The sequence below is a fragment of the Fonsecaea nubica genome (genome assembly GCF_001646965.1).
Source record: "Fonsecaea nubica strain CBS 269.64 chromosome Unknown Scaff51, whole genome shotgun sequence".
Lineage (NCBI taxonomy): Eukaryota > Fungi > Ascomycota > Eurotiomycetes > Chaetothyriales > Herpotrichiellaceae > Fonsecaea > Fonsecaea nubica.
In genome coordinates, this window is record NW_019173724.1 from 134,611 (window position 1) to 157,522 (window position 22,912).

At 49.7% G+C, this 22,912-nt stretch overlaps 7 protein-coding genes across 7 annotated transcripts; 3 read left to right on the forward strand and 4 right to left on the reverse strand.

The window, feature by feature from the left end:
• Positions 1-43: 43 nt before the first annotated feature.
• On the forward strand, positions 44-2,051 carry AYO20_07378 (hypothetical protein; the record flags this gene model as incomplete). Its single annotated transcript, XM_022645664.1, has 5 exons — positions 44-565; positions 613-712; positions 1,524-1,769; positions 1,824-1,880; positions 1,933-2,051. 5 exons carry the CDS (start codon positions 44-46, stop codon positions 2,049-2,051), a joined length of 1,044 nt encoding a protein of 347 aa, XP_022498379.1.
• A 230-nt stretch (positions 2,052-2,281) lies between these two features.
• AYO20_07379 (hypothetical protein) lies at positions 2,282-3,137 on the reverse strand (the record flags this gene model as incomplete). The annotated part of the gene is made up of 3 exons (XM_022645665.1): positions 2,282-2,878; positions 2,946-3,043; positions 3,104-3,137. The coding sequence occupies 3 exons, from the start codon at positions 3,135-3,137 to the stop codon at positions 2,282-2,284; spliced, it is 729 nt and encodes a 242-aa protein (XP_022498380.1).
• A 1,624-nt stretch (positions 3,138-4,761) lies between these two features.
• Positions 4,762-7,604, forward strand: AYO20_07380 (hypothetical protein; the record flags this gene model as incomplete). The annotated part of the gene is made up of 6 exons (XM_022645666.1): positions 4,762-4,911; positions 4,970-6,294; positions 6,347-6,569; positions 6,628-7,146; positions 7,198-7,236; positions 7,299-7,604. The coding sequence occupies 6 exons, from the start codon at positions 4,762-4,764 to the stop codon at positions 7,602-7,604; spliced, it is 2,562 nt and encodes an 853-aa protein (XP_022498381.1).
• A 3,286-nt stretch (positions 7,605-10,890) lies between these two features.
• Positions 10,891-11,617, forward strand: AYO20_07381 (hypothetical protein; the record flags this gene model as incomplete). The annotated part of the gene is made up of 3 exons (XM_022645667.1): positions 10,891-11,400; positions 11,450-11,499; positions 11,554-11,617. The coding sequence occupies 3 exons, from the start codon at positions 10,891-10,893 to the stop codon at positions 11,615-11,617; spliced, it is 624 nt and encodes a 207-aa protein (XP_022498382.1).
• A 2,730-nt stretch (positions 11,618-14,347) lies between these two features.
• On the reverse strand, positions 14,348-17,916 carry AYO20_07382 (hypothetical protein; the record flags this gene model as incomplete). The annotated part of the gene is made up of 8 exons (XM_022645668.1): positions 14,348-14,753; positions 14,824-15,795; positions 15,859-16,525; positions 16,576-16,928; positions 16,996-17,093; positions 17,150-17,371; positions 17,440-17,680; positions 17,738-17,916. 8 exons carry the CDS (start codon positions 17,914-17,916, stop codon positions 14,348-14,350), a joined length of 3,138 nt encoding a protein of 1,045 aa, XP_022498383.1.
• Positions 17,917-19,044: 1,128 nt separating this feature from the next.
• AYO20_07383 (hypothetical protein) lies at positions 19,045-20,794 on the reverse strand (the record flags this gene model as incomplete). The annotated part of the gene is made up of 2 exons (XM_022645669.1): positions 19,045-19,910; positions 19,966-20,794. The coding sequence occupies 2 exons, from the start codon at positions 20,792-20,794 to the stop codon at positions 19,045-19,047; spliced, it is 1,695 nt and encodes a 564-aa protein (XP_022498384.1).
• Positions 20,795-21,633: 839 nt separating this feature from the next.
• Positions 21,634-22,755, reverse strand: AYO20_07384 (hypothetical protein; the record flags this gene model as incomplete). The annotated part of the gene is made up of 1 exon (XM_022645670.1): positions 21,634-22,755. One exon carries the CDS (start codon positions 22,753-22,755, stop codon positions 21,634-21,636), a length of 1,122 nt encoding a protein of 373 aa, XP_022498385.1.
• Between the last annotated feature and the right edge of the window lie 157 nt (positions 22,756-22,912).

Sequence of the window (22,912 nt, forward strand, 5' to 3'; positions counted from 1 at the left end):
CTCTGCCAAAACACGTTCTGTCATCTCCTATCCTTGTCCAGTCATGAGTCCTATGCAGAAAGCCTCTAACCGTGACACAGTCTTCCCAGGGAGCGGCGGCGATTATCTGGCGAACATCCAAAGACCCAACAACTCTAATCTCCCAGAGAGTCAGGTAGAGAGCTCTACTAGACACTCTCGCGTTCTTGTGAAGAGTACGACGAAGTCGGGTCTGCGCGACCTTTATCTTCCGTCGAAATACAAGACTCAAGGAGTTAATTGGAGAGAAGATTCCCCTTGGTTATTCTACGAAGGAGCTTACCGTATTGAGCTAGGTGGTTCCGTCGCCGTTGTTCTCAGATCAGACACAGGAGAGCAGTTCACCCTCAGCAGCGCCTCTATCACCGAGGAACAGATAAAACGCCTTTGCGAGCTGAAACATAAAAACTTGGTCCAGACTTATGAGGTATTTAGTTATGAAGGTGTATACTACACCGTATCCAATCACGAGGCCATCTCTCTAAACCACTTTATTGCGTGCGACAAATCACTCAACGAGGCACAGCTCGCCTCAATATTCGCTCAGGTAAGTCCACAAGGTCTGACCTTGTCCATGGCTGAGAATTTGTCCAGTCCCTCGAAGGCATCGCATATCTCGCTACTCACGGTCTTCGGCACTCTGAGATCATATGCTCCAATATCCTAGTGTCGCTAGAAGGAGTTGTGAAAATTGGTACGTCTGCACAGTGCCGAACATTCGTAACCACTAACCACTTTATATTCAGCAAATCTTGAACTGTGCCAAAACGGCGCACGAGCTCCGGCAAAACAGGATCTTGCTGCGCTAGGTTCAGCCGTGATGAGTGTCATGAATAAAAAACATGTCGAAAGGGGGAAATTCTCTATAATGAACCCATCTCTTTGGTCGTCGGAGGCCATAAGCTTTCTATCTTTGACGATGGATAGCACATACGAAGCGTTGTCATCGCATTCATTTCTGGATCTTGCAAAACCTCATTACCTTTCGTGGATCGTATTGTATGCGCTAAGGAAAGCTCACAATGCCGTGGCGCCAATTTAAAGAGACAAAATTTATTTAGTCACTTACACCGCATTTGAGAATCCCTATTGTCGCGGACTTCCACATACGTAAATAGTATCATGTGCGATTGGATTTAAAAGGGATAGTGCCTAGTAAAATTGTGGAGAAGTCGGTGCTAGACCTAAATTTCGTACGGTCAATTATGTACTCGCCTGATAGGGTAAGCATGGTCAGGATGAGTCGTGGTCCTGGATGGTCCCAAAAATGGGACTTTACGAAATAAATAGTGACTTCTTTTGGGCTCTCGAGTTCTAGGTATAAATGACAGAGGCTCCATTGCGGCTGATATCAAAGACAATCCAAGCAACAAAATATCAAAACATACTTCAATTAGTAGCAACAGAAGTTTGCTCTCTCCCTTGCCCCATTAACATAATGAAGACCAGTGAAAACCTTGAACAGGTCGACCGGGAAACGCAGACTGTTCTTCAAAACCGTCCAGTCAATATTGGAGCGAACGAGACCGGGGACGGGGTCGACCAGCGCTGCAAAGTAGCAGAAGCGCAGGCATTGCCAATGAAGCGACAGGCGGGTGCAGGGCAGCTGATTGTTCAGTCGAAGCCAATCTTCATGGATATTTTCGGTGATAACAGCGACGACCAGGACTACGCGTTGGCGACTCACAGACAACAGGTTGCAGTCCAACGAGTTCTCAGTCAAAGAGATGGTGATAACTATGGGATCCTTGGTATACGAGAGGGTAGTTCCGACGCAGTTATCCTTCATGGCTTTACGGAAACAGGAAAAGACGTTCACCCGTATTTTAACCCAGATGACAAGGCCCCTGACGCATACCGACGTAAGCCCAAGATCTACCACTCCTTTAAGGGAGGAGCTTACCAATGTGACAGGTGTCGTAAGGGCGGCTAAAGCGTTGGGGGTGTCAAGTGCGAATATCAAGGGAATGAAGAAATACAACGAGGATGAGGACGAGTACAGAACACTTCACGAAGGCGTCTGGATCGATTAGAGCCCTGACAGAGATGGGCCAAAAAGCATTAAGATTTAAAGAGTGTCACACCGTTGGAGTATTGTGCTCATGGCTTTTGTTACATCGCCATTAGATGGGCGGCGAATTAGTAATATGTTGGACTTCTCAGAGCAACTTGACATCTAAAATGATCCTTGGGTTAATCCATAATGTCGCCAGTACCTAATGAATGTCCAAATATACAGCACACTCCTTCGTGTTCACTTCAATCAGTAGCTCTCCCGCTTTCTTTTCCTTCCTCTCAGTGTCGAATGGCGCGTAGCTTCTAGTACGGACTTCTTAAAGGTGTCGTGGCCGACTGCCTCGATAATGGATTCGGAAGAGACCCACTTTGTCTGCAGCTCGAAGATATACTTTGCTCCGGTGATCGAGCATGGTGTGCTCTCGACGACTCGAACCGAAAACATATCTAAGAATTGAAGAAGTCCAGGCTTAACGTTTTGCAGTCGAATATCACCTTCATTGTTGAATCCGGCCTCACTCTCTTGGCCCTTCTCCCCTTCTCCGTCATCATGCTGCCTGTCATCGATCGATCTGGATGCCCACGGCTCACTGGGATCAGGGCCATCGTCCACTTCTTCAGCAGGTGAGGCTGATATCACTCGCTTGACTGGGAAGTCAACATGGCTATCAGGCCGAATACCGTCATCAGGTCCATAGTCCTTCTCGTGACGGCGATTGAGCAGCGAGTACCGTGATATCTTTTTCCACGGTGAACGTTTCGAGGTGGTTGGTTCAACAGGCAACCTCATGGGCATTTCTCTGAAACTTTTACCCGCGGGTGGGTTGGACGGCGCCTCGTACTCCTAAACCTCAGTATCAGCTAGTTATCATGCAGATCATGGGTAGATAGTGATCATATGATGCGCCTACCTCATCATCGCTGTCTCTGGTAAGGACCATCACATATGGCCCCCGCGTGATGTCCCTGGCAGGAGGTCTCTCGTAGTCGCTTTCTTCAATCTCGATTCCTGTAGAGATGTGAGATTAGCCAACACGCACACTCTTCAACCGTTGCACATTATACGTACCATCGTGTTCGGCGTGTAGGATGTTGGATTCCATTGTGCTTCCGTTCTCAGTCAGTCTTTGCCACAATACACACAATGTGGTTGACCTTTGTAGAGGAGCGAAGAAGGGGTGTTCTAGCAAAAGCAAGAAGAGGAGGATGAGGATGAGGAGAAAGATGAGGAGAAAGAAGAGAATGCAGAGAGGTCGGGAACTGGAGCATCCTTTTATACCTCAAATTTGTTCCGTGTTCGCTCATTCAGTGAAACTCCACTTGTCAGCGTACTGCAAGGCAAACTGCCTCAAAGGCTCTCGTGGCCAGGGTTGCGATCCTTCAGCGAATCCGTGGGACAATGATGGCAACACAACTGAATATCACTCCTAGAAGAGATCTAGCTTCTCAGGACATGGCCCAGGGTGGTATTTGTTGCCGCCTAGCAATACCACAGGCAGTACTTATCTACCAGACTCCTCCGGACGAACGTTGAGCACTGTAAGACTTACCGCTTGCGTTGTATGGGGCAAATCCAACCCTTCGAAAATGGCGAGGACCTTTGTTCTGCCCAAAGGCCCTCTCGAGATGTTGGGTTCTTTGTTGAAGGCTGGAAATCAACTGTGAGCACATGGGGAGTTCCATGGAGTGTAGACAATTCAACTCGAGAGTATCCACAGGAGTTGGCTGTGCGGAGTTTCCTGGGCGCCGATGACACCACCGTCACTCCGTCTTCATAGCAATCAGGCAACAAACTGCCCTGAATTTGCTCCTTATTTTACATGGTCGCCACGCCAAGGGGCCGCTCCGAGGGAGGACCGAAAGTGATGGAGGGCTCTGAGTCGAGGAGACGAGGGTGACACCGTATGCGAGTGCAGCTGAAGTGTGTCCTGCATTCTCCCGGATTTTCGCCTCCTGAACTAGTCCGTTTGCTGGCCGGAAATGTTGGAGAGGGCTGCTAGGGGGGCAGCTCCCTTCGTGTTGCCGTCCTCGGAGGCCTGTTGATGGAACGTCATATGGCACATGACACGCCTCGTCTTGGTGGATCTCAGAAGCCTTTGCAAGCCTCAACGGTCATTCGAGCACTGGCTCGCAAGTCCCCGGCCCCCTGTTGAAGTGAGGGATTTGTCATGTTGAGCAGGCACGGTGCCTTGATCCAGAGTCTGCCTTGCTGGATCAGCGGTAACATGCCACAGGCTGGTGCGGCAGGTTATCAATGCCGGGATCAGGGTTGACAGCAAATCATAGCTCCAGAGCTGCCTGATCTCCGAGGAGAATTGACAAACGGGCAGACGGGAGGGTTGAATTCTAGTTAGCTTTTGGATGATCATCAGCACTCTACTCCTCGACGGGTATAGAGCACGGTGTGCTTCATTTAGATCCTGGTGGATGGTTGTCACTCTGGAACCTTTGTTCGTGTGAAATGGAGAGCGCTAGACGGCTGAGAACTGTGCCGTCATCGATCACTGTCAGCTCCGCATACGTCCAGAGTTCACCTCAGTTTGATCTTTTCATAAGTCGTTTCGGAATCCTGGGATTCCGAAAGGACATCCTACCGTTGTATTAAATGATCTCATCCGGTCTTTTCCTGTTCCTCCTCCCTGCTCTCTTCTTTAGCAGCGCAGCCTTTGATCTTGTGTACATCAAAGTTGACAATCTGTCTTTTCTTTCCTGTCTGCACCGCTGATGATGGCTTCCAGCAGCACCGACTCTGGCTCTGGGTACGGACCTGAGCACCGTCAATTGACAAGCACTGAAGCGGAAGTGCTCGGGCTGTTTCGGAGGTTACTCCATTTGGTGGCTTCGGACGCGACGATTGATCTCGGAAATCTAGAAGAGGTACGTGCGTTGGTATCGGTTGTTCTTGGTATTGGGCACTAACGATAAGCTGCGGCAGTTTTCTGTCATAATTCGACAATTGTGTGAGGAGGTCCCCGAGATCGCTGATGCATTGGCAACGGCAATCCAGGAGGCGAGGAGTGGCATCAACAACTCTCTTCAGCAAAATCACAACATGGTGGAAAAGAGTACCAGCCACGCCACGAATCGCAGGCGCATGTCGGGCAAGGATCTTTCCTACCGACCACCCAAGTCTGCAAAGGCCAAGACGACAGACTTCAGTTCCAAGAGCGATTCTGGCCCCCCCGAAACCGGTGAAGTTCACTTCTCGGTTGAAAAATCTGCCGCCAATGATACCCAATCGTCATCGGTTCAAAGCGCTGGGGCCGATATGGACGGGTCGAGTGAGGGTGTCAATGCACCCCGACCCGAGGAGACGTCGCTGCCGGATCAACAACCAGGCTTTACTCAGGATGTCATTGACCGAGACGAAGACACCGCCGACCGCCGAGGAACCGCCGTTGAAGCAAGCAAGGACATGGAGAAGAGAATTGAGACAACGGAAGAAGCACACAACTATGCTGAGAACACGCAAGCGGTTGTCTTGCCTCGACTGTCGACGCCTCTCGCAAAGACCGATCCAGTAGTGCTCACTCCCATGAAGCCGGTTGAGGGCGCGTCGCCACAAACGGAAGAGATTCATCGAGAGAGAATCTTGACACCACTTGAAAGCGTTGCGTCACCTCCTGTGTTGGAATCAGGATCACCCTCGCTCGAAACCGATTCCTTCATGGACCTCGTCATTGAGGCAGTGGGGGTCATCCATCAGCTCAAGAAGTACCCGGACGACGTTGCGGCGGGGGTCCATTCCAGAATTCTCCAGACACACCGGAGAAACAGTCAAGAGGTAGCTTCCGGGTTGACCCTGGATCAAAGGTGGTCTGATGGATCAACGTGGATCCGCATACTCGAAAATGGGTCGGCACGGAATCAGAAGGGTACGATCCTCAGTATGATAGAATATATGGGGTTCTGGGAGTGGTACGATGAACAAATCCATCTGGCGATGAAGACAATCCGCACCCGAAAGGGTAAGTTGGTGGATCATAAAGGCGCGGCTACCCATGTACTGGATTCCATGCAGAACATGCCATCCGGAGCCGGACCTCGAGGGAAATGGATCAGTGGCGTCGGCAGTGTGACAATTGAGAATGAAGGGAACACCGCCGATCTTTCTTCCACTGAGAAGAGCGAGAGTGTCATCGTCACGAAGGATCGACAACTTCGGAGGCGAATAAAGGTGCAACTCAGCAGGGGTCAAAAATTGAGCAAGACGCTAGTCAAAGAGCTGAGCCTAGGGATTCTTTTCAGCCCGAAAATCTGGTAAGTCTCACCATGCTTCAACACTCGGCATGGGCTGAACGCCGTGTCGCAGGGAATACACTAAGATGGAGGGGAAGCAGCTCGATAAGTTGATCGGGAACATTCAGTCAGATCCGCGACGGATGCAACTGCTCGGAATCCTCGGCGCACAGCTCGAGCGGTTGGTCGGCGAAGGACAACCTGATCTCCACGCCTTGTACGATGGACTGCGCCAAGAGATGCTCGTATCGCAGAAGGAGCTCGAGCACCTGCGCGTAACCTTTGCTTTAGATTCGGTGAGTAATCGAAATCCCCTAGGAACCCCATCAATTAAAACCACCTTTTTCCGCGCAGGATCCGATGCCAAAAGGTACCTTAGATATAGCAGTCCGCAGGTTGATCGGAGACGTCAGCACCAAGGTCCTAGGAAAGCATAAGCTCACAGACGTCGACGCTGTGGCGGTGAACAACATATCGGTGACCTGTGACACATTCGACAGACTTCGGTACGGAGAATGGCTGAATGACGACATGATCAACCTCGCTATGAATATATCAGATAAGCCCGACTTCGTAAAGCACGGCTACAGTGTCCCGCTGGACAAAGTCGGGAAGACCAGAACGGTAGTACCTATCATTCGACCACTCGCGGCTTGGGCTCGGCGAATCAACCGCCTTCGTGGAGGAGAGAGAAATAGATTTCAAGGTACGACTCCGTTGGTACACTTCTGCCCATTAAACCATTGTGGTGCACACTTCACGCTACTTGAGATCAACGATCAGGAGAGGGTAATCCGTCACTATGACTCAAGGGCGGATCAAGCCACGATCAATGGTAGTGGAAAGCAGACGAGGGTCGCTCGGCTGGTAGAGGTGAGATCTTCCTTGATGTTGAGAACGACAGTCGTCCTGACACGAATATAGGAAGAGTTTGCAGACTTGAAATATGCGTACATTGAAGCGGTGAGTGTTGCTCTCCCGGGGTACTTTCTTTGTCGCCGGATTGACGTTCATATGGCGAATAGCCTACACCACAGCAGGCCGAAACCTGGAGCTGTGGTATCAGGGTTGTCTGGAATTTCAAGTTATTGTCGAATGGTCTCTCCATCGGAGGATGGGATATTGTGCTGGATCCCGAGCGCATGAAGATGGAGCTTGTGGAAGGCTTTCACGCTTCTGTACAGGCGGACGCTATGAGCAAATACACGAACGAGTGCGCCGAACCTTCGAGCGATTCGGAGCAGAGTTGCGCTAAGAAGTCAAAGAAGCGCCGCAGGATGAATTCGTCGGCAGTGGCTCAACGGCCAACTCGAAAGGCCGCCACCAAGTGACTTATGGTATAGTAGTTGAGATCAGAGATATGTCACGTTCACGGCCACCGAGGTTGACATTCCATAGTTGAAGTTGGATTAAAAGAATGATACGAAAAATGTTCGCTAAACTTAAAACAGTTTAAGCTAATCATCACATGATGCCTCCCTCGTGTATCTAGTTGCAGCGGCCATGAGTGCCTGTTGAGAGCTAGGGGCGGGTTGGCCTATAAATGAATGTAGTAGACTTGGCGATAATCGCACCGGCATCGCCAATTGCAAAGTATCCGAGATTTTTGTATGGTGAGCTTCCATACCACACTGCAAATCAATTCGATATAGTTCTAAGAAATATAGTCTCAACGCCAGCACTAATATAACTCTACTGCGGAATGTGCTTTGCGAGCGATTTGTCGTGTGGCGTTTTCACCTTCTCGATAAGCCAAAATTTGTATATTATGGTCAGCATAAATGTGGCCCCAAAGTATAATGTAATGATGATAATGGTAATTTTTGCCGTTACCGACCAGTGCCCATGCCGAGCGGTGTAAACATTGATAAGGGTTGTGGTTAAGCCAGCCGCTGAAGGAAAAAGTCCTGGTCTGTCGGATAATGTCAGTTTTATCTCCGCACATGCCACTTTTGACACTTACGAAAATATTCTCTCCACCAGCCAGACATAATTCTTGCACCACTTCCACCACAGCCAGCAGGAGCCGACAATTCCTACGAGACAGGAAACAACAGCAAAGGGTAGGAGTGATGTATTCTGCACCGCGTGCTGCACTGCCTTGTCGTTTGTGCTCTCTCTAATTCTCTCAGAATTTTCCAAAGAGGTGAACGTACCAGGGAAAAAAATGAAGCCAGCGAGGATCATCCAGGAGAAACCTGCGGCAAGCATATTGTCCCGCACCGGCGCTTCTCTGGCTTGAAGCGACATTACCATATATGGCGTTTGCATGGTTGGTGCCTTGTAAGTTCTGCCAACCTCAATCTGGGATGGACCGGCTGAAGCAACGTTAAATCTGCTACCCATGACGGATGTTAGAAAGCCAAAAATTCAAACGAGATGTTTTTAACGTATACTATAAAGCTTTCTAGGGCCCGGGGGTGGGGGGCCCCATTTTGCGCCCTTTCCCGCGAAATGATGCGCCAGGTAATTAAAGGTTGGGTCGAGAAAAGAAACTCCCAGTTTTGGGCCCGAGCTCCCAAGTCACAAGAGATTCTCATTGAGGCAACCTATCCAAGTAGTAATATAGAAGCGATGGTGGAACCTTCCACCAGAAGTAAGGCTTATAATTTGTCGTTTTGTTCTGGTTCATGACAATCCTATACCTCTTTCCAAAGGCTTGGTCTTGGACTGCTCTTCACTACGGACGCGCCGCATCTTTCGACAGGAAGGGATCCCATTAATCTTCGAAAGGAATTGCTTCATCGTACAAACTACCACTTCTCGGGCGATAATCCGCTTCTCCAAGAGATCTAAAGGATATAAAGATCTGATTCAATACATGACCGTTGATTTTCGGTTTGAAAGTCAGAGCCATGTCGACCTCATCTGGAATCTCATGAGGGCTCAGAGAGAGTAACTTATGCTCTCTTTTCAATGGACAATTCCATCTAGCTACCTCCAACATCAAACCCAGACAGGAAAATAAGTCTTGGTGCCGTGCTATAATGGATGTCCCCAAACCTGCCCTCGAGCAAGCTCGAATAAACACTGTCGAAATACCCCTCTCTTTCTCGGTCCCAGTTTTGACTTCATAGGAGGTCCCGAAAAATGGTCCCTCCTACGTCCTCCATTGTTGTAGCTTCTTTTTATTTTGAGCCCGAAAGCCTCCATCTCAAGGTAATTATCCTAAAGCTCTATCGAACATGCTCTGACGCTACTTAATTTACACTCTTAGTCCAAGATGAGAATTTCTTCGGTGATCGCAGTTAGCTTCACGATTACGGCATTCGTCATTTCGTTACTTTGTCTCTTTGCAGGCTCAAGCAAGTCATTTCTTCCGAATGCCGATTTAATGACAGTACGAGCAAAATAGACTTTTCCAAAGCTATCCATCTACTGATAGAATCTAGTTGAACATATCACGAATCGGCCACACCAGCCTATTTAATGTTTCCGATGGCGATGGGAGCATCTTAGGCGATCTCGCTAACGACATCCAAGGGGATATCAATAACCTCTTTAGCGATGTAGGTTCTGATATTGCTAACGCGCTAGATTTACCTGATTTCTTCCTGATCTTTCTCACTGGATATTGCAAAGGTATGTATAGGCCTAATGCAACGGTATTAGACCCGACTAGGGAGATTCTGGGCTGCTCCAACCACACAGCACTATTTCACTTTAAACCGACTACGATCATTGATTCCTATCTTCCAAACGGTACTACGTTAGAAGATCTTCATTGGCCAACTGGGATCGAGGATACAGAGCGTGCTCTCAACATAGCTGGCATGGCAATGAGCATGTTTTATATCATCGGTATCATATCTGAAAGTGCAGCAATTTTCGCTTCCTTCTGGACAATATGTTTTCCTGGGCGTTTTCCTGGATGTTTTACTCTAGGGATTCTTTCGGTAAGCTTCAATCCCGTTGTTTTCTCTTCTCCGTTCTAACATCACTGTCCGCTAGCTTGCATTTTTGGCAACCAGTGTTGGATCCGTTATTTCAACTGTGATCATCACGAAAGCCGTCGACATTGTTAATAAATATGGGGACAATATCGGTATTGGAGCGGATAAAGGAACCATGTTCTTAGGCATGACATGGGCGGCAGTGGCTGCCGTACTCCTTGCAACTATATTGTCGATTATCTAGACCTACTGACGCTACAAACTGCAAAGCAAAGGATTTGATATTACCTAGAAATCAAAAAGATCTGAGCGAGAGGGAAATTAATTAATATCAACGGAGCCGCGAATACAGTCTAATAGATGGATTTCATAGTGACCTAACTTCAAATATTGTAGAGTGTATTTGAGGTATTCCCCGAGCCCTGAGTACAAGATATACATAATACAGAAGAAACGTCGTCGCCATCGCCAAGCATTGAACGAACATGGAATCATGACATGACAATAAGCTAACCCTCTCAGCGAAGAACCTGTGACTACACCCTCTACTGGGTTCCCCTTTACCGGAACCTTCTCTAGTTTGCTGAGTTCCCCAAAAGTGGTTCCTCCACTTGAGATATTTCGATCTTAGTTGCTGCTCGGCAGTGTGTTATCATCTCTCCTGTAGAAAACTGAACACTTTATCCACCTCACCCGGTAAAGAAATCATATCACAATAATCAAAATGTTGTCTCTGGAGACTCTTGTCTTCCAAGAGTATGCAGATGAGATCTTCGAATACCTTAAGCGTAAAGAAACCAAGATGCTTCCAGATCCAAACTATCTAGATAAACAGCGTGGCCTTGACTGGGGGATGCGAACGCAACTAGTGGCGTGGTTGGTCACGGTTCGAAACCACCTCGGCCTCCCTCATGAGGTCTTATATCTGACCGTCAATATTATCGACCGCTCCATGTCCTTGATGGAAGTAACTCCTGACCGACTAATGCTTCTTGCAGCTGCATCACTGATCATATCGCTTAAGTATGAACAACAGTACCCTGACTATTCAATGCAGGATATTATCGAAATTTTCGACCTTGAACCAGAAAAAGTGCGTCAAGCGGAGCGTATTATCCTTCAACGGTTAGACTACGACCTTGGTTGGCCAGGGCCAAGTAGCTTCCTACAGAGGATCAACAAAATCAACAATGGAGAGACACAATTAACCGTCTTAGCCCACTACTTCCTGGAGGTAATGTTAAGAGATGAACGATTCGTGAGTAGCTTACCTAGTTTTACAGCTGCAGTTGCATACTGCTTCGCAAGTGAGATATCAGGGCAATCGATATGGGTAAGTCCTCACAAGCTCTGCGGCTTTAAGACTTCGATTCTAATAGGACGCTAGACACCGCAACAAGTTGATCTGTTGGGCTATTCCAGAGCGGAACTGGAACCTTTCATCCAAATAATACGAGAGTTATGCCAGAACCCTAAGAAGCATCACCCGGAAACCTTTGAGAGGTTCAGTCAAAGATATACAGAGCTGTTCGAGAAAGTCGAAAAGATATTTCAGCTTGTAAGGCATCAAGGATGAGACAGATTCGTTGCGACTCAGACTCTCTCTCTCGATCTCCATCGCACAAATACTAGCTTACTTCACTACTTTCTCTCCGTCAAAGATGAGAACTCTCCTTCCGATGTAGCATTTAGCTTCACCGTAATGGCGTTCACCTTTCGGCGCTTTGTCTCTTTGCAGGCTCAAGTAAGTCTTTCCTCCAGAATGCAGCTTTAATGACAGTACGAGTGCAGTTCTCCTGCTATATTAACCGCCTGCTAATACACATCCCGCTGAACGTCTCACGAATTGGCCAAACCAGTGTCTTCGTGTCAGGGCTGCTCTTGTATGGCTTGGCGAACCAAGCTTCCTCAGTCAAAGGTCCTTTAGCTGGGTCCAGTAGACGCAAGGTATGAGTAGTCCAGTAACTGAAGAACAGTATAGTCAAGCAGATGTCATGAGTTGGCTACGAGAGAGTGTGACTATGGAAGGGTAATGAGCGTAGCTATATACTTGTGAGGTCCACCCCGAAGAGGCAACCAGGAATGGTATGTTGATATATATTGATATGTTGATATGGCGATATGGCAGATGCCAACATATCAACATATCGTGTCCTGCCTTTCCTGGAAGTCACGTGCTACACGTGACCTAGCCTCTTGTCGCTCCTTGCTTCCTGTCGGGCTACCCGGCAGACCTTCCCCTGGGCCCGCCCTGGGTCGCACGAAAGGCCGTCTCTAACAACCCGCTCCTTGAGGTGCCCTATTCTGGGTACCCACTTGAAATATAAGGGATGATGCTATAGAGTTGTACTGCTCTCTCGCCCTTAGACAATGTGACTCCAGAACTTCATCATGCGTGCTTTTAGCTTCGTACAACGCCTATCACGGGCTACAAACTCTCATAAGCCGAGGACGCTTCTCCGAACTCGGGTGAAAGCCTCCCTTGGTCGTTTATACGATAGGGTGTTCTGGCTACGCTCCCGTGCAGAATTAAATTCTTCCATCATTTACAATCGAGACCCTTCGCCATATCACTCTTGTGAGCACGGAAATTTCGGATTCGTGCCGGACATCCACGACGACGCCCGGTCAGATAGCGAAGCATCAACACTGCCCTACGATAACGCCGCTTATAAGACGAGGGTTTCAAGCGACACAGAGTCTCTGATGAAGCCGTTGCTGGGATGATTATTTTGAGGCGATAGTCAGTGGGATTTTTGCTAGTAGCATTCATACATAATTCGCTGCTACCAATGCGCAGGTACTTCTTTCAGTGTATTTACTGGTCTAATCTGTACATAGCGCTTTCGACAAACGATTTATAACAAGGTCAGATGGCCGGATCTCTACCGGGGCCATGAAGGCATTGTCGAGCTTAGAACTAGATTTGATTAATTAACCAGACAAATGAAATAAACAAACGCGGCATAGAACGAGCTATTGTATAACGGCGGCGGCGAGTATCTGTGGTGTTGCAAGAACAAAGCTTACATTCTAGCACTGGGGAAAGGGGCCCAGTTTCCGGCCCTTGGGCAAAGGTCGAGATCCTCGTTTCCCGAAACTGGGCCCCTTCCCATTTTGAATGGATAAGACCTGAGCTTTGCCTGAATTCCTCACATACAGAGGAGATTCGTCTGCTTTCTACAAATTAGTGGGACACCCTCAAAATGGCTAAAGTCAGGCTCAGCAACCTCGAACGCCGGAGACTACGAGAGGAGTGCCGGGAGCTTCTTTCGAAGCACATTGGTAGGTAAAGGTGACCTTTCCTGTGAATCAGAACTAAGATCATCTTAGAGAGCAAAATAGGCATCAAAGTACACCCGTCTCAGGTTCGTCTTATGCCTAAACCGTCTGATCCGTATAGATGGAAAATCATCCCTGAAAGGGAGGACGTTCTATCCGAGCTTTTCTCCAAGAATATAAGTGATCATTCTATACGAGCTTATCGAGACCTATGCGAAGGAGTGGACAAAACCTTTGAGGCTGTTTCGTCAGCCCCACCGAATACAAACGCCCTGGATTCTGCTGTATCGGTATGGAGACGCAATATCCCGGTCTGCTCAAGACTCCCTAACAAAGTATACAGTTACAAGACCCTAAAGCTAGCTTTAGCGCAAAAATCGAGCACCTCGAAAATGAAAGCGCTCGGTTTTTCCACGAGCTATGCCAGTGGAGAGATAAGGCGACAGCTGAATCAAAAGGCAGACAACTTGCAGAAGAAGAAGCCAACCGACTGCACGAGACTAATCAGCAGCTTCAAGGTCGAATTCGAGAGTACTCAGATAGGGCAAACTACTTGACGGGCCAAGCCATGAAATGCTTCGAGGGACTAGACAAAGTACTCCCAGTACTCGAGGAGCTAAAATCAGGGCTAACTTTGGGTGTTTCTTTCGGCTCAACGACATCTCGGCGTGGTGAAATGCCCTGCGTGCTGAAATAAGGACCAGGCCCTGCGAGCTGTTCTGTTTATCCACGGCCGCGAATAACTCATGGCATTCGATTCGTAACAGTGCAGGCCAGGTCAGTGGCGATTTCCGATTAGTATCACTCCCTCGCCTTCGATCTCAAATAGACCAGCCTAAGGCAGGAGCACGAGATCAGGTTCTATAGATAATCAAACAGTCGATTGAGTAGTGTGTCTTCTATCTATATGTCCAACCCGAATGTCTAAACCCCGAAGATTTACGGTGATATAGCGCCTCAAACTCCCCAATATCGTCAGGATGGACGTTTTCTGGAGGCTTCCAGGTACTTTCATTGTCTGGATAACCAAACCACTTCACTAAATGTTGAACTCGTCTTCTCACCTGACGTTTGCCCAGCAATTTCTCGATCTTCCACTGATTATCTTCTGGTTTCATGACAGCGGGTCGACTGCGACTCAAATCTTGGACACCGGTATGGAATTGCACCACCTCAGCCCGGGTTGGCACGGCGGTGGGAGGGCTTGGGTTCGAGACTAGCATTTCGCAATCACCGCCCATTTCTGAAGAATCTTTCGTTTTGGCACCTAGAGATGAGTCGCCTGTGATCTTGATTACGGCATTGCTATACCATAGTTGCTAGTATTCAATACGCACGGCGGGGTCGGGTAAGTATTGGAAACCTCCCACCGGACTTATCGTGAGGGTTTGTGAGATCAACCACCTCGATCTGGTCGAAGTCTGCCGCTAGACGCCCTTGACAGATGATCTCTGGGTCGATCGGGATCGTGGCGGCGGCAGCTTCTGACGGGGTGGCCCAGGGAGAGGGACAGTGCTTTCGAGCTCCAGGCACTGCTTCGAACAGGCCACTTGACAGGGATGACAACGCACTGTCGATGCTGATGCAGTCATCACCCGCATCCCAAACGCTATCCGCTTGTGCTGTACACCGTGAAGTGAAACTGCCGATCACCGACAGCGTTTGGATCCCTCCGGGGGGGTTGGGATCAAAGTTGAGGGCCGAGATGTTTACAAATTTGCGGTCGTCTGTATCTTCAGAGGGGTGCCGCTTAGTCCGTGATCTGCAACTAGGTCTTGGTCTTGAGGCTCGGCCTTCCAACTGGGCCAAGGGGCGAGACCGCTTTCGCCGGGCAGCATCGGGAGGCTCAAGCTCATAATTCACGCTCTGGTCTGGCGAACGTTGACGCCTTTGTGTGCGTTGCGGCTTAGGAGTACCGTGGAAGTCTTCCAGATGATGCCAAAGGCCGGAGTCCGAAAAGAGCACCGTAGAGCATAACAGATGTGGGCATGGAAAGTAATCCTTGGAGTTCAGACTCGCGACATATTCTGGGATACATCCAGATATATGTTGCTGCCAGATCCCTCGATTTAGGTACTGTTGCATCCTCACAGCTGCCGGACGCCCGACTTTGCTGAGACAGCCGCAACAATACCCGGTGCAGGCAACCGCGTGGCGGAAAGTGACCGGGTCGCATCGCAAGGGAACGTCGAGATTGTCGATGTGAGTTTGACAGTGGATTTCCCAATCGTTCTCGTTAGTTATCCAACGGCTGCATCGGAAACAAAACTCGGCGAAACCGAACTGTTTGGTGTGATGGCTTTTGGAGCACCCGTATATGTGCTTCCACCTATCTTTGACGGCAACACTAAATTTGACCTGTCAGCAGCTGGAACGATGCCGATGGTTTGCAGGAATGTCTCTTACTTACTCTTTGATACTCCGGTTGCAGGAAGAAACTGGACAGGAATCTCCTGTGGGCCGCAACACTTCCTGATAAGCAACGCGAGAATCGTTCGCTCGGAGAGCAACAAGGTCTCGGAGGGTAGAGATCCCTTCGGGGCTTCGCAGAGGGACAGCGAGCGGTAGAGTCCGGGCCAGGCGGTCACGTTCAGGAACCATGTGGCGGACGACACGATTGAAATAACTACGCCGCCAGTCCCCGTGGTCGTCTGCCTCACTTTGAGTGGTCTGGACTCGCCGTTCAACTTTGCGGTAGTTCTCCAACTCTTCGTCCACCAGCAGCTGTCGCCGATCATAAGCCTGGCGCCTCTTGGCCTTCAGTGCTTTCCGCTCCTCTTCGGTGATGTCAGCGGTGAGTTGAAGAGAGAGGTCCTCAATTTGTTCGCAAAGGGCGACAAATTGCGGGCGGTGCTTTAGTTCATCCAAACTTTTGCTGGGGATTGACTGCGGGAGATCGGGATTTCTCTTCATTGACGCACTGCGAAAGTCCTCTGTAAGGTCCCGCCGTGGTTCCAGCCCCAGGAAGACGGCGGCACCGTCCACGTTACTTGTGTTGTCCAGATAGTGGCCGACAAGAGTTCTTGGGTTCCTGTGCGCGGCGAACTTCATTACCTGTCCGAGCGAGTAGCCGCCATCTGCGAACGGGTTAGCTTTAGTGAATTAACTCGGTGTAAGATCGCCTTACCGTCTACTTTGATCAGTGCTTCGCGGCGAGGGGCATGTAATCCTATTCCTCCTGGAAAGTCTGCCCTTTTTGCCCAATCGGAACACTGGTGGCCCCACGCGGACTCGTTTTTCTCTTTTTTGGTTGGTCCATTTACGGACATCTCTGGAAAGACTGGATCGTCCAAGACGGCGTCTGCCCACTCCATAATCCCAAACCTTCTTCTGGGTGGCGGTCTGGCATTGAGGACCGCCTCGATAGTGTTGTAGTCCTTAAATGCGCGAGCCGAAATAAAGATAGCCAGTAAAAACAAAAGCCCGTTGACGAGTAAAGGAGGTGTAGGATTTAGTCTCTCGTATATGGGATGCTTTGGTCTGCATTTCAACAGAAGTGTAAGCAATGAGGATCTAAGCCTCGGAGCGGCCGACATTCGTCACTTACTTGTTGGGATTATCTTGCATGCCTTTTGTGCGCTCTCTTTTGAACCGTATCTTGATCTCTGGCTCTCCGTCTTTCCATGCGACCATACAAAGAAGGTCCTATTAGACATTGTTAGCACCGTCCACATTTCATCTCGTCTGGCTCAGAACTAGACCTTGTACTTTGCCTTGCAGATTTCTTGTAATCTTGCAGAGGTGTAGCAGTGCATCTTCAATAGGGCACTAGAGTCTACTCGGCTCGCTTCGTGGATGTAATTGTGATGATCGTTCAGCCAGAGTAACTCTTCCATAGCGACATAGTTCTCTATCGTCAGATATGTAGGTTCTTTCTCCTCGATGGAGAGCGGAATTTTGTGTCTCAGTACATTTTTGATGTACTTTCTCTCGTCAGCAAATGAAACCATAAGTGGGCGCTCTAGCTCAGGAAGCGTTTCAACACACTTACAGGAGCCATCGAGTCATGAACGTCTTTAGGGATGGTAAGGTGAGTCTCCCTCTGCCATTGTGACATGAATTTTCGAATCTTATTCCGTATCGTCCTGACCGTTGCCCGTTTCTTGTTCTTGTCCTTGTCCAGGCTCTTTTCCTTGTCCAGCCTGCCAGGCGTCGCGCGTCCGACCACTTCGGCAAAGTGTTTCATGACTTCCATGCTGCGAGGATCGGACCCCGGATATTTCCTTTCGTACCTAGTCCTTATCAGTTTTTATCTCACAGACTCGAGTAGGGCTTCCTAGGTGGCCTACGCTTTCCAAACCTCCATCATCGCCTCGTACTGCGGCTTACTGCTCTTAGCAAGTTCTGCATAAACAGGCTTCCCGTCGATCCCCGACCTGTCCCCAGAGAGCCCATCCTCCAATGCCGCCTCTATCTGCTCGTCTGGGTTCAGACCCTTCCAACTTCTTTTCTTGTTCTTGATGCTCATAGTTGATAGCTCCCGAGTGTTCCAAGGACCTATACCTGTGCCGAGAAGGGAAAGCAGAAATCGTACCAGGAGCCGAGTCAGAGGACGTGAAAAGAGTTCACACGACAAAAAGGAGGGGGAAGACACGGCGAGGAGGGGAGAATAGACGACAAAGGAGACAGAAACTCAACGGGACATTGGAAGGGTTAGGGGGACTATATCTAGGAACCCTCCCTCGCGTCAGGGACACAAGCGTACGTCGTGCTAGGCCCATCACGCTCATGAAGACCGACTCGTTCTCGCAGGGTCGAGGAGGCAACGTGCCGTGGTGCGTCTCTAGGGAGCCCCTCCCCCTAGGGACCTCGTTTTGGGGCCCTCGTTAAAACTTGACGGTCTGGAGGAGGGACGACCTTTGGGCCACCGCCCGACGTGGTCAGCAAGGTGAGCTGGCCCAGCCGAGCCTGAGCCGACGTTGAGCCGGACGCGAGCCAGCCTGAGCAAAAGCGGCGCGAGGTCACGTGTGTTGGAAGGGAGGCGAGCGTCGAGATTCCGGTCATGAAACAACCGGATTGGGAAATGCGGGATGCCAGTGGCAGAGTGGTTGCAGGCATGTGCGTCATGGCTTTGGGCAAGAATCAAGAATCTTCAGGGAATGTGCCTTGGAATTGCGGGGAATGTGGCTGGATCGGGGCAACGAATAATAAGCGACTCTACCAGGGGTCCAAGTAAGCCACCCACTGCCACGCCACCAATGCAGCCAGTGGCATTGGACGTTGGGTATTGTAAGTAAATCCTGTTCCACCTCGAAGCACACGCAAGCCATCCTGATGATCCTGTCCAACTACCTCATCTTGAAACAAAGGCGTCTTTACCAGATTCATACGAATTGAATGCAAATTTTATCTTTTGGGGGAGAGGAGTATGTGCAGGCTACCTAGGGCTTGCCAGAGGGCCAGGAGTCATGGGAAAAAGGGTGATTGTGTAGATACAGACAAGATGTCAAAATGCCACAAGAAACAAAACCGGCGCCAATGAAACGAGTGACCAGATCAGAGTCCAATGCGATGCGAGAGAAAGACTGAACAAAGGGGAACAACAGAACAAAAGGACAGACAAGAAACACGGACCGAGCTGTCGAAAGCCCAACTGTCATCGTGTCCCTCCGCCTCCATTGGTTCCCCCAGCCTTGTCTGTCGTCGCATTCGCCGGCCGGGTAGCAGCCTTGCTCGGAGCAGTGCCTGCAGGTGGTGCCGGCATAGGTACTGGGTCATCGTAGCCATAGTCCAAGTCATCGTCGCCAAGCTGGTCCAGTGGCTGATTCTCATATCCCTGTGGAGGCATTAGTGGGCCATTGTAGTTCGAGGCCTTGGGCGTCCCCTTTGTCTGCTTCTTTCCCTTCCTGCCCTTGAGTTTGGCTTTCTCCAATAATCGCCTCTTCTCCGCCAACCGACGCCGTTCTTTGCGGTCCTTAATCTCGTATTGACGTATCAACGCATGAGGAGGTTGACCAAAGATACTCTCGTACTCGCAGAATTCACAGATCCAGATGTCTTCAGGCGCCGGCGGATGCTGCAAATTGTTGTATTCTTGTTGAAGCCGCCTCTGTCGGGCAGCCAACGTATACACGTCTGCTCTCCTTCGGCGAGGTTTCTTGCCTTGGGCATTCGCATTTGCCGTGGCCGAAGCCGCAGCGGCAGCTTGAGAGTTTGGTTGCCCCACGCCCGCATTGGTGTGCGTCGCCTGAGTTGGTCCTTTCTGGTGCGGTGCCCCCGGACCTGAAGGACCCAAATTGTTGCGTTGTGCATACCCCGGCGAGTATAAACTCTGTTCGGGGAACGTCACTCCTTTCGCCTCGCTCTCACATGTAAAGGTAAACTGTGAACTGGTATGGGCTTGTTTGACTTGTTGATCCAAGACACCCACGTTCTCTTGACCTTTACCGAGAGGTTTCCGTAGCAGCGCTGTAGCATTGGCAATCGCGGCAGAAATAATACCTTGATCTTTGGATTCTTCGGCTTCGAAACACATTAGTTACACTCACGTCGTTTTTTTCCGCTCTTTGATTCTTACCTTTGGCGTTAGCAGACATATTCTGGTCATATTTGGATGTACTGCTTCGAGCGTTGGAGCCATTAACCGAAACACCAAGCGGATTCCGTCCCGGTAGCTTTCTAGTGCTGCGCCCTCTCCCTGCTCCTTGCACTCCAAGGCCTGTGGGGCTTCCGGCGTGAGCAATTGTGGAATAAGAATCGTCCGCTGAGCCGTCTCTCGTGCCACTGATACCCATATGCGCCAACTGATCCGTGACAGATGAATGATGCAGACTCAAACTGCCAGAGGTGGGAATTTTTCGCTTTTTCTTATTATTAGTGTTTTCAAACGCCTCATATCCGTCCGGCCCAGACATGGTGCCCTTGGAGGAGTATCGGTGGCGACCCGAGCGGGGAGATCGGGGGGATGACACAAAGTAGTGGCGGACAGGAACCATGCGTTCATCTTGGGAATCCAGATCATCTTCGTATTCATCGTGATGGCAGTGATGGTGGTGAGGACAGTCATGATCATCGTCATGGTCGTGGTCGTGATCTTGATCATATCCATCACTATGTTGGTGCACTAAAACTTTGCTGTCGTTGGGATAGTCACCATTTTCTCCATAGTGAGAGTATGTCGGTAGACTGGTCGATGGTAGCGTAGGAGGATATGTGATGGCCTCAGCGGCTTCTTGGGACAATCGGGACTTGATGGATCGCTTGGGGAGTGGCCGAATAAGTCGCTCGGGGAAGACAGTGGAGGGAGTGTCAGGGGATGAGAGGTAAGAGGTGTCTAGATCTCTATTGTTATTTTCTGCTGGGGGTGAGATCGAGGGTGGTGTCCGGGACCGCCCTGGGAGAGACATACTGTATGCCATCTTCAAGAGTCTTCCCTCCTTTTATTGAGCCTGGGCCAACAAAGATTTTCTCTGCCCCATTCAAACGCACTCTGCGGAGTTGGCGGCGAAATCTAACGGTGTTCACAAGTCAGCCAACGTTCAACAGAGATAAAAGTTGCCGCCACGGGCATTGCGTGATGTCCGAATGTCCTGATCTGGGTAATATGGAAAGAAGTGGGCGTACCAGTAAACCCGAATTATTCAGCCAAATGAGATTGTTAAGTTGGGTGTTCTCGTGGAGTACGGACTCGCCTCTCTTTGAAATAGATATCCAAACGGGCTGGGGGGTACGGAAGACGGAGGATACAGGTGCCAGCTGAATGGACTCAACCGGTGAAGTGAAAAATTCTAGTGGTTGTCAAAACTGTTCAACGATAGCTTGCACGAGCAGAAGTAGACGCAGATGGAGGTGCAGTTCGACTCCGTTCGATATCGGCTGCCAAGCCGTGCAAGCCCCAGCGTAGCCGAGTTGGAGCCTCGTCTCATCTCATCGCTCCTTTCAAACATTGTCTCACAAATGGTTTTTGTTCGCTTGACCAGATTACAATTACCTACAATACAATAGGGGGTCCTCCAAGCCAAAGAAGCCACGTTTCATGCATTTCCCATCCTGCACCATTTCTCTTCTTGTGCTCGTTACAGTCATGAAATTATACCATAAGGGTACTAGGCCGTTCTTCAATTTCACTCGAAGAGCCAGTAATCCTCTATCATCCTGCCCTTGAGTGATTGCCCACCGTTGAGTGGATGGTTTGATCGTTGCAATTTATCCATGCTATGCCTAAAAGAATCTTTTCATCTTGCTCTTAATGTGTCGAACGTGTGGTGGCGGCTTTCGAGGCGACTCTCTTTGCTCGGTTGCTGGGAGTTGAGTTGGTATGGTCAACCTCGTCGAGCTCGTCCGTTGCTTTTCTTTTGTTCTCCCTTCGAGAGCCGGGTCTGTGGATGTCTGGGGGTCTGTCTCGCCTCAGCTCTTTTCCATTGACCATGGCCGTCGGATCATTCGCGTCAACAACCACGGTTTCACTCGAGTCTGGCGGGGAAGGCAGTTCGGCCTTGACCCGTCGCCGTTTTCGAGGTATCTCATCTTCAACCAGGACTCCCGATTGTGAGACTCTACCACCTGATCCCAGATCCTGGCCGCCCTGACCGTAGCCTTTCACTCTTTCGTCGTCTATTTTGCCCACAATTGCATCGCGACAGTTTGTGGCATCTGGCCCAGGGTCTTCCTTCGAACTAATGGCCTGTTCGACATGTTCTTCCCCAGAGGGTTCTTCTGCCATGCTTTCTGCTACCTCGTCGTCCTCTTCGATTTCAGCCGAAGCATCTTGATTGGTGGCATCGAAGGACGGCTGCCGCTGCACATGTTTGAGACCCATATCTGCTAGACTCATCTCATTTGCCCAACTCTCGTCGTCTTCGGCTTGTCCTGTTGATTGATTCCAGCCATTGTCCTTGATCGCGAAAACGTCCTTCCAATTCTTCATGAGAGCGACCTTCTCTTGTTCATCTTTGTGGGCTGGAATCTTTTGGCCAGTTTGCTGGGCCCAGATTGTGCCCTTGATGCTACTGGTTAACAGTTTGACCTCATCCAAGCCCGAAGGAAGGACGTCGATTGTCTCGATCAGCTTCCTCTTCTTGCCCCTTCGAGAGTTCTGGGCAGCAACCAGAGTGTTTTTCCCACGGGCAGGTTGAGGGATCTTTCTCAATAGCGTCGGATCATCATCCATGTAGTCATCCGAGTAGTACTCCCAGTCGCTAAAATATTCACTCATCTCGTTCTTGACAGCATCTTCCTCTTGATACACAGGACTGTGTACTGCGTGCTCGGCCAAATCGTCGGCTAACTCTGGCGTCGGATCCGCATCCCACAGGATGTCCTCAAGATCGTCATAGGGGGAGTAGGTATAGTCTTCAATATCGGACATTTTGTGGGAGGTGATCTTTTGATCACGCCTGGCGCTTTTCAGGACAACATGACAAGTTTCATTCACAGGATGTGGCAGAAAGAGGAATGAGAGGAGAGAGGAGTCCAAAAGGAATTGTTATATGTTCATTGTTTGTAGCCAAAGGTGAACTTTTTTA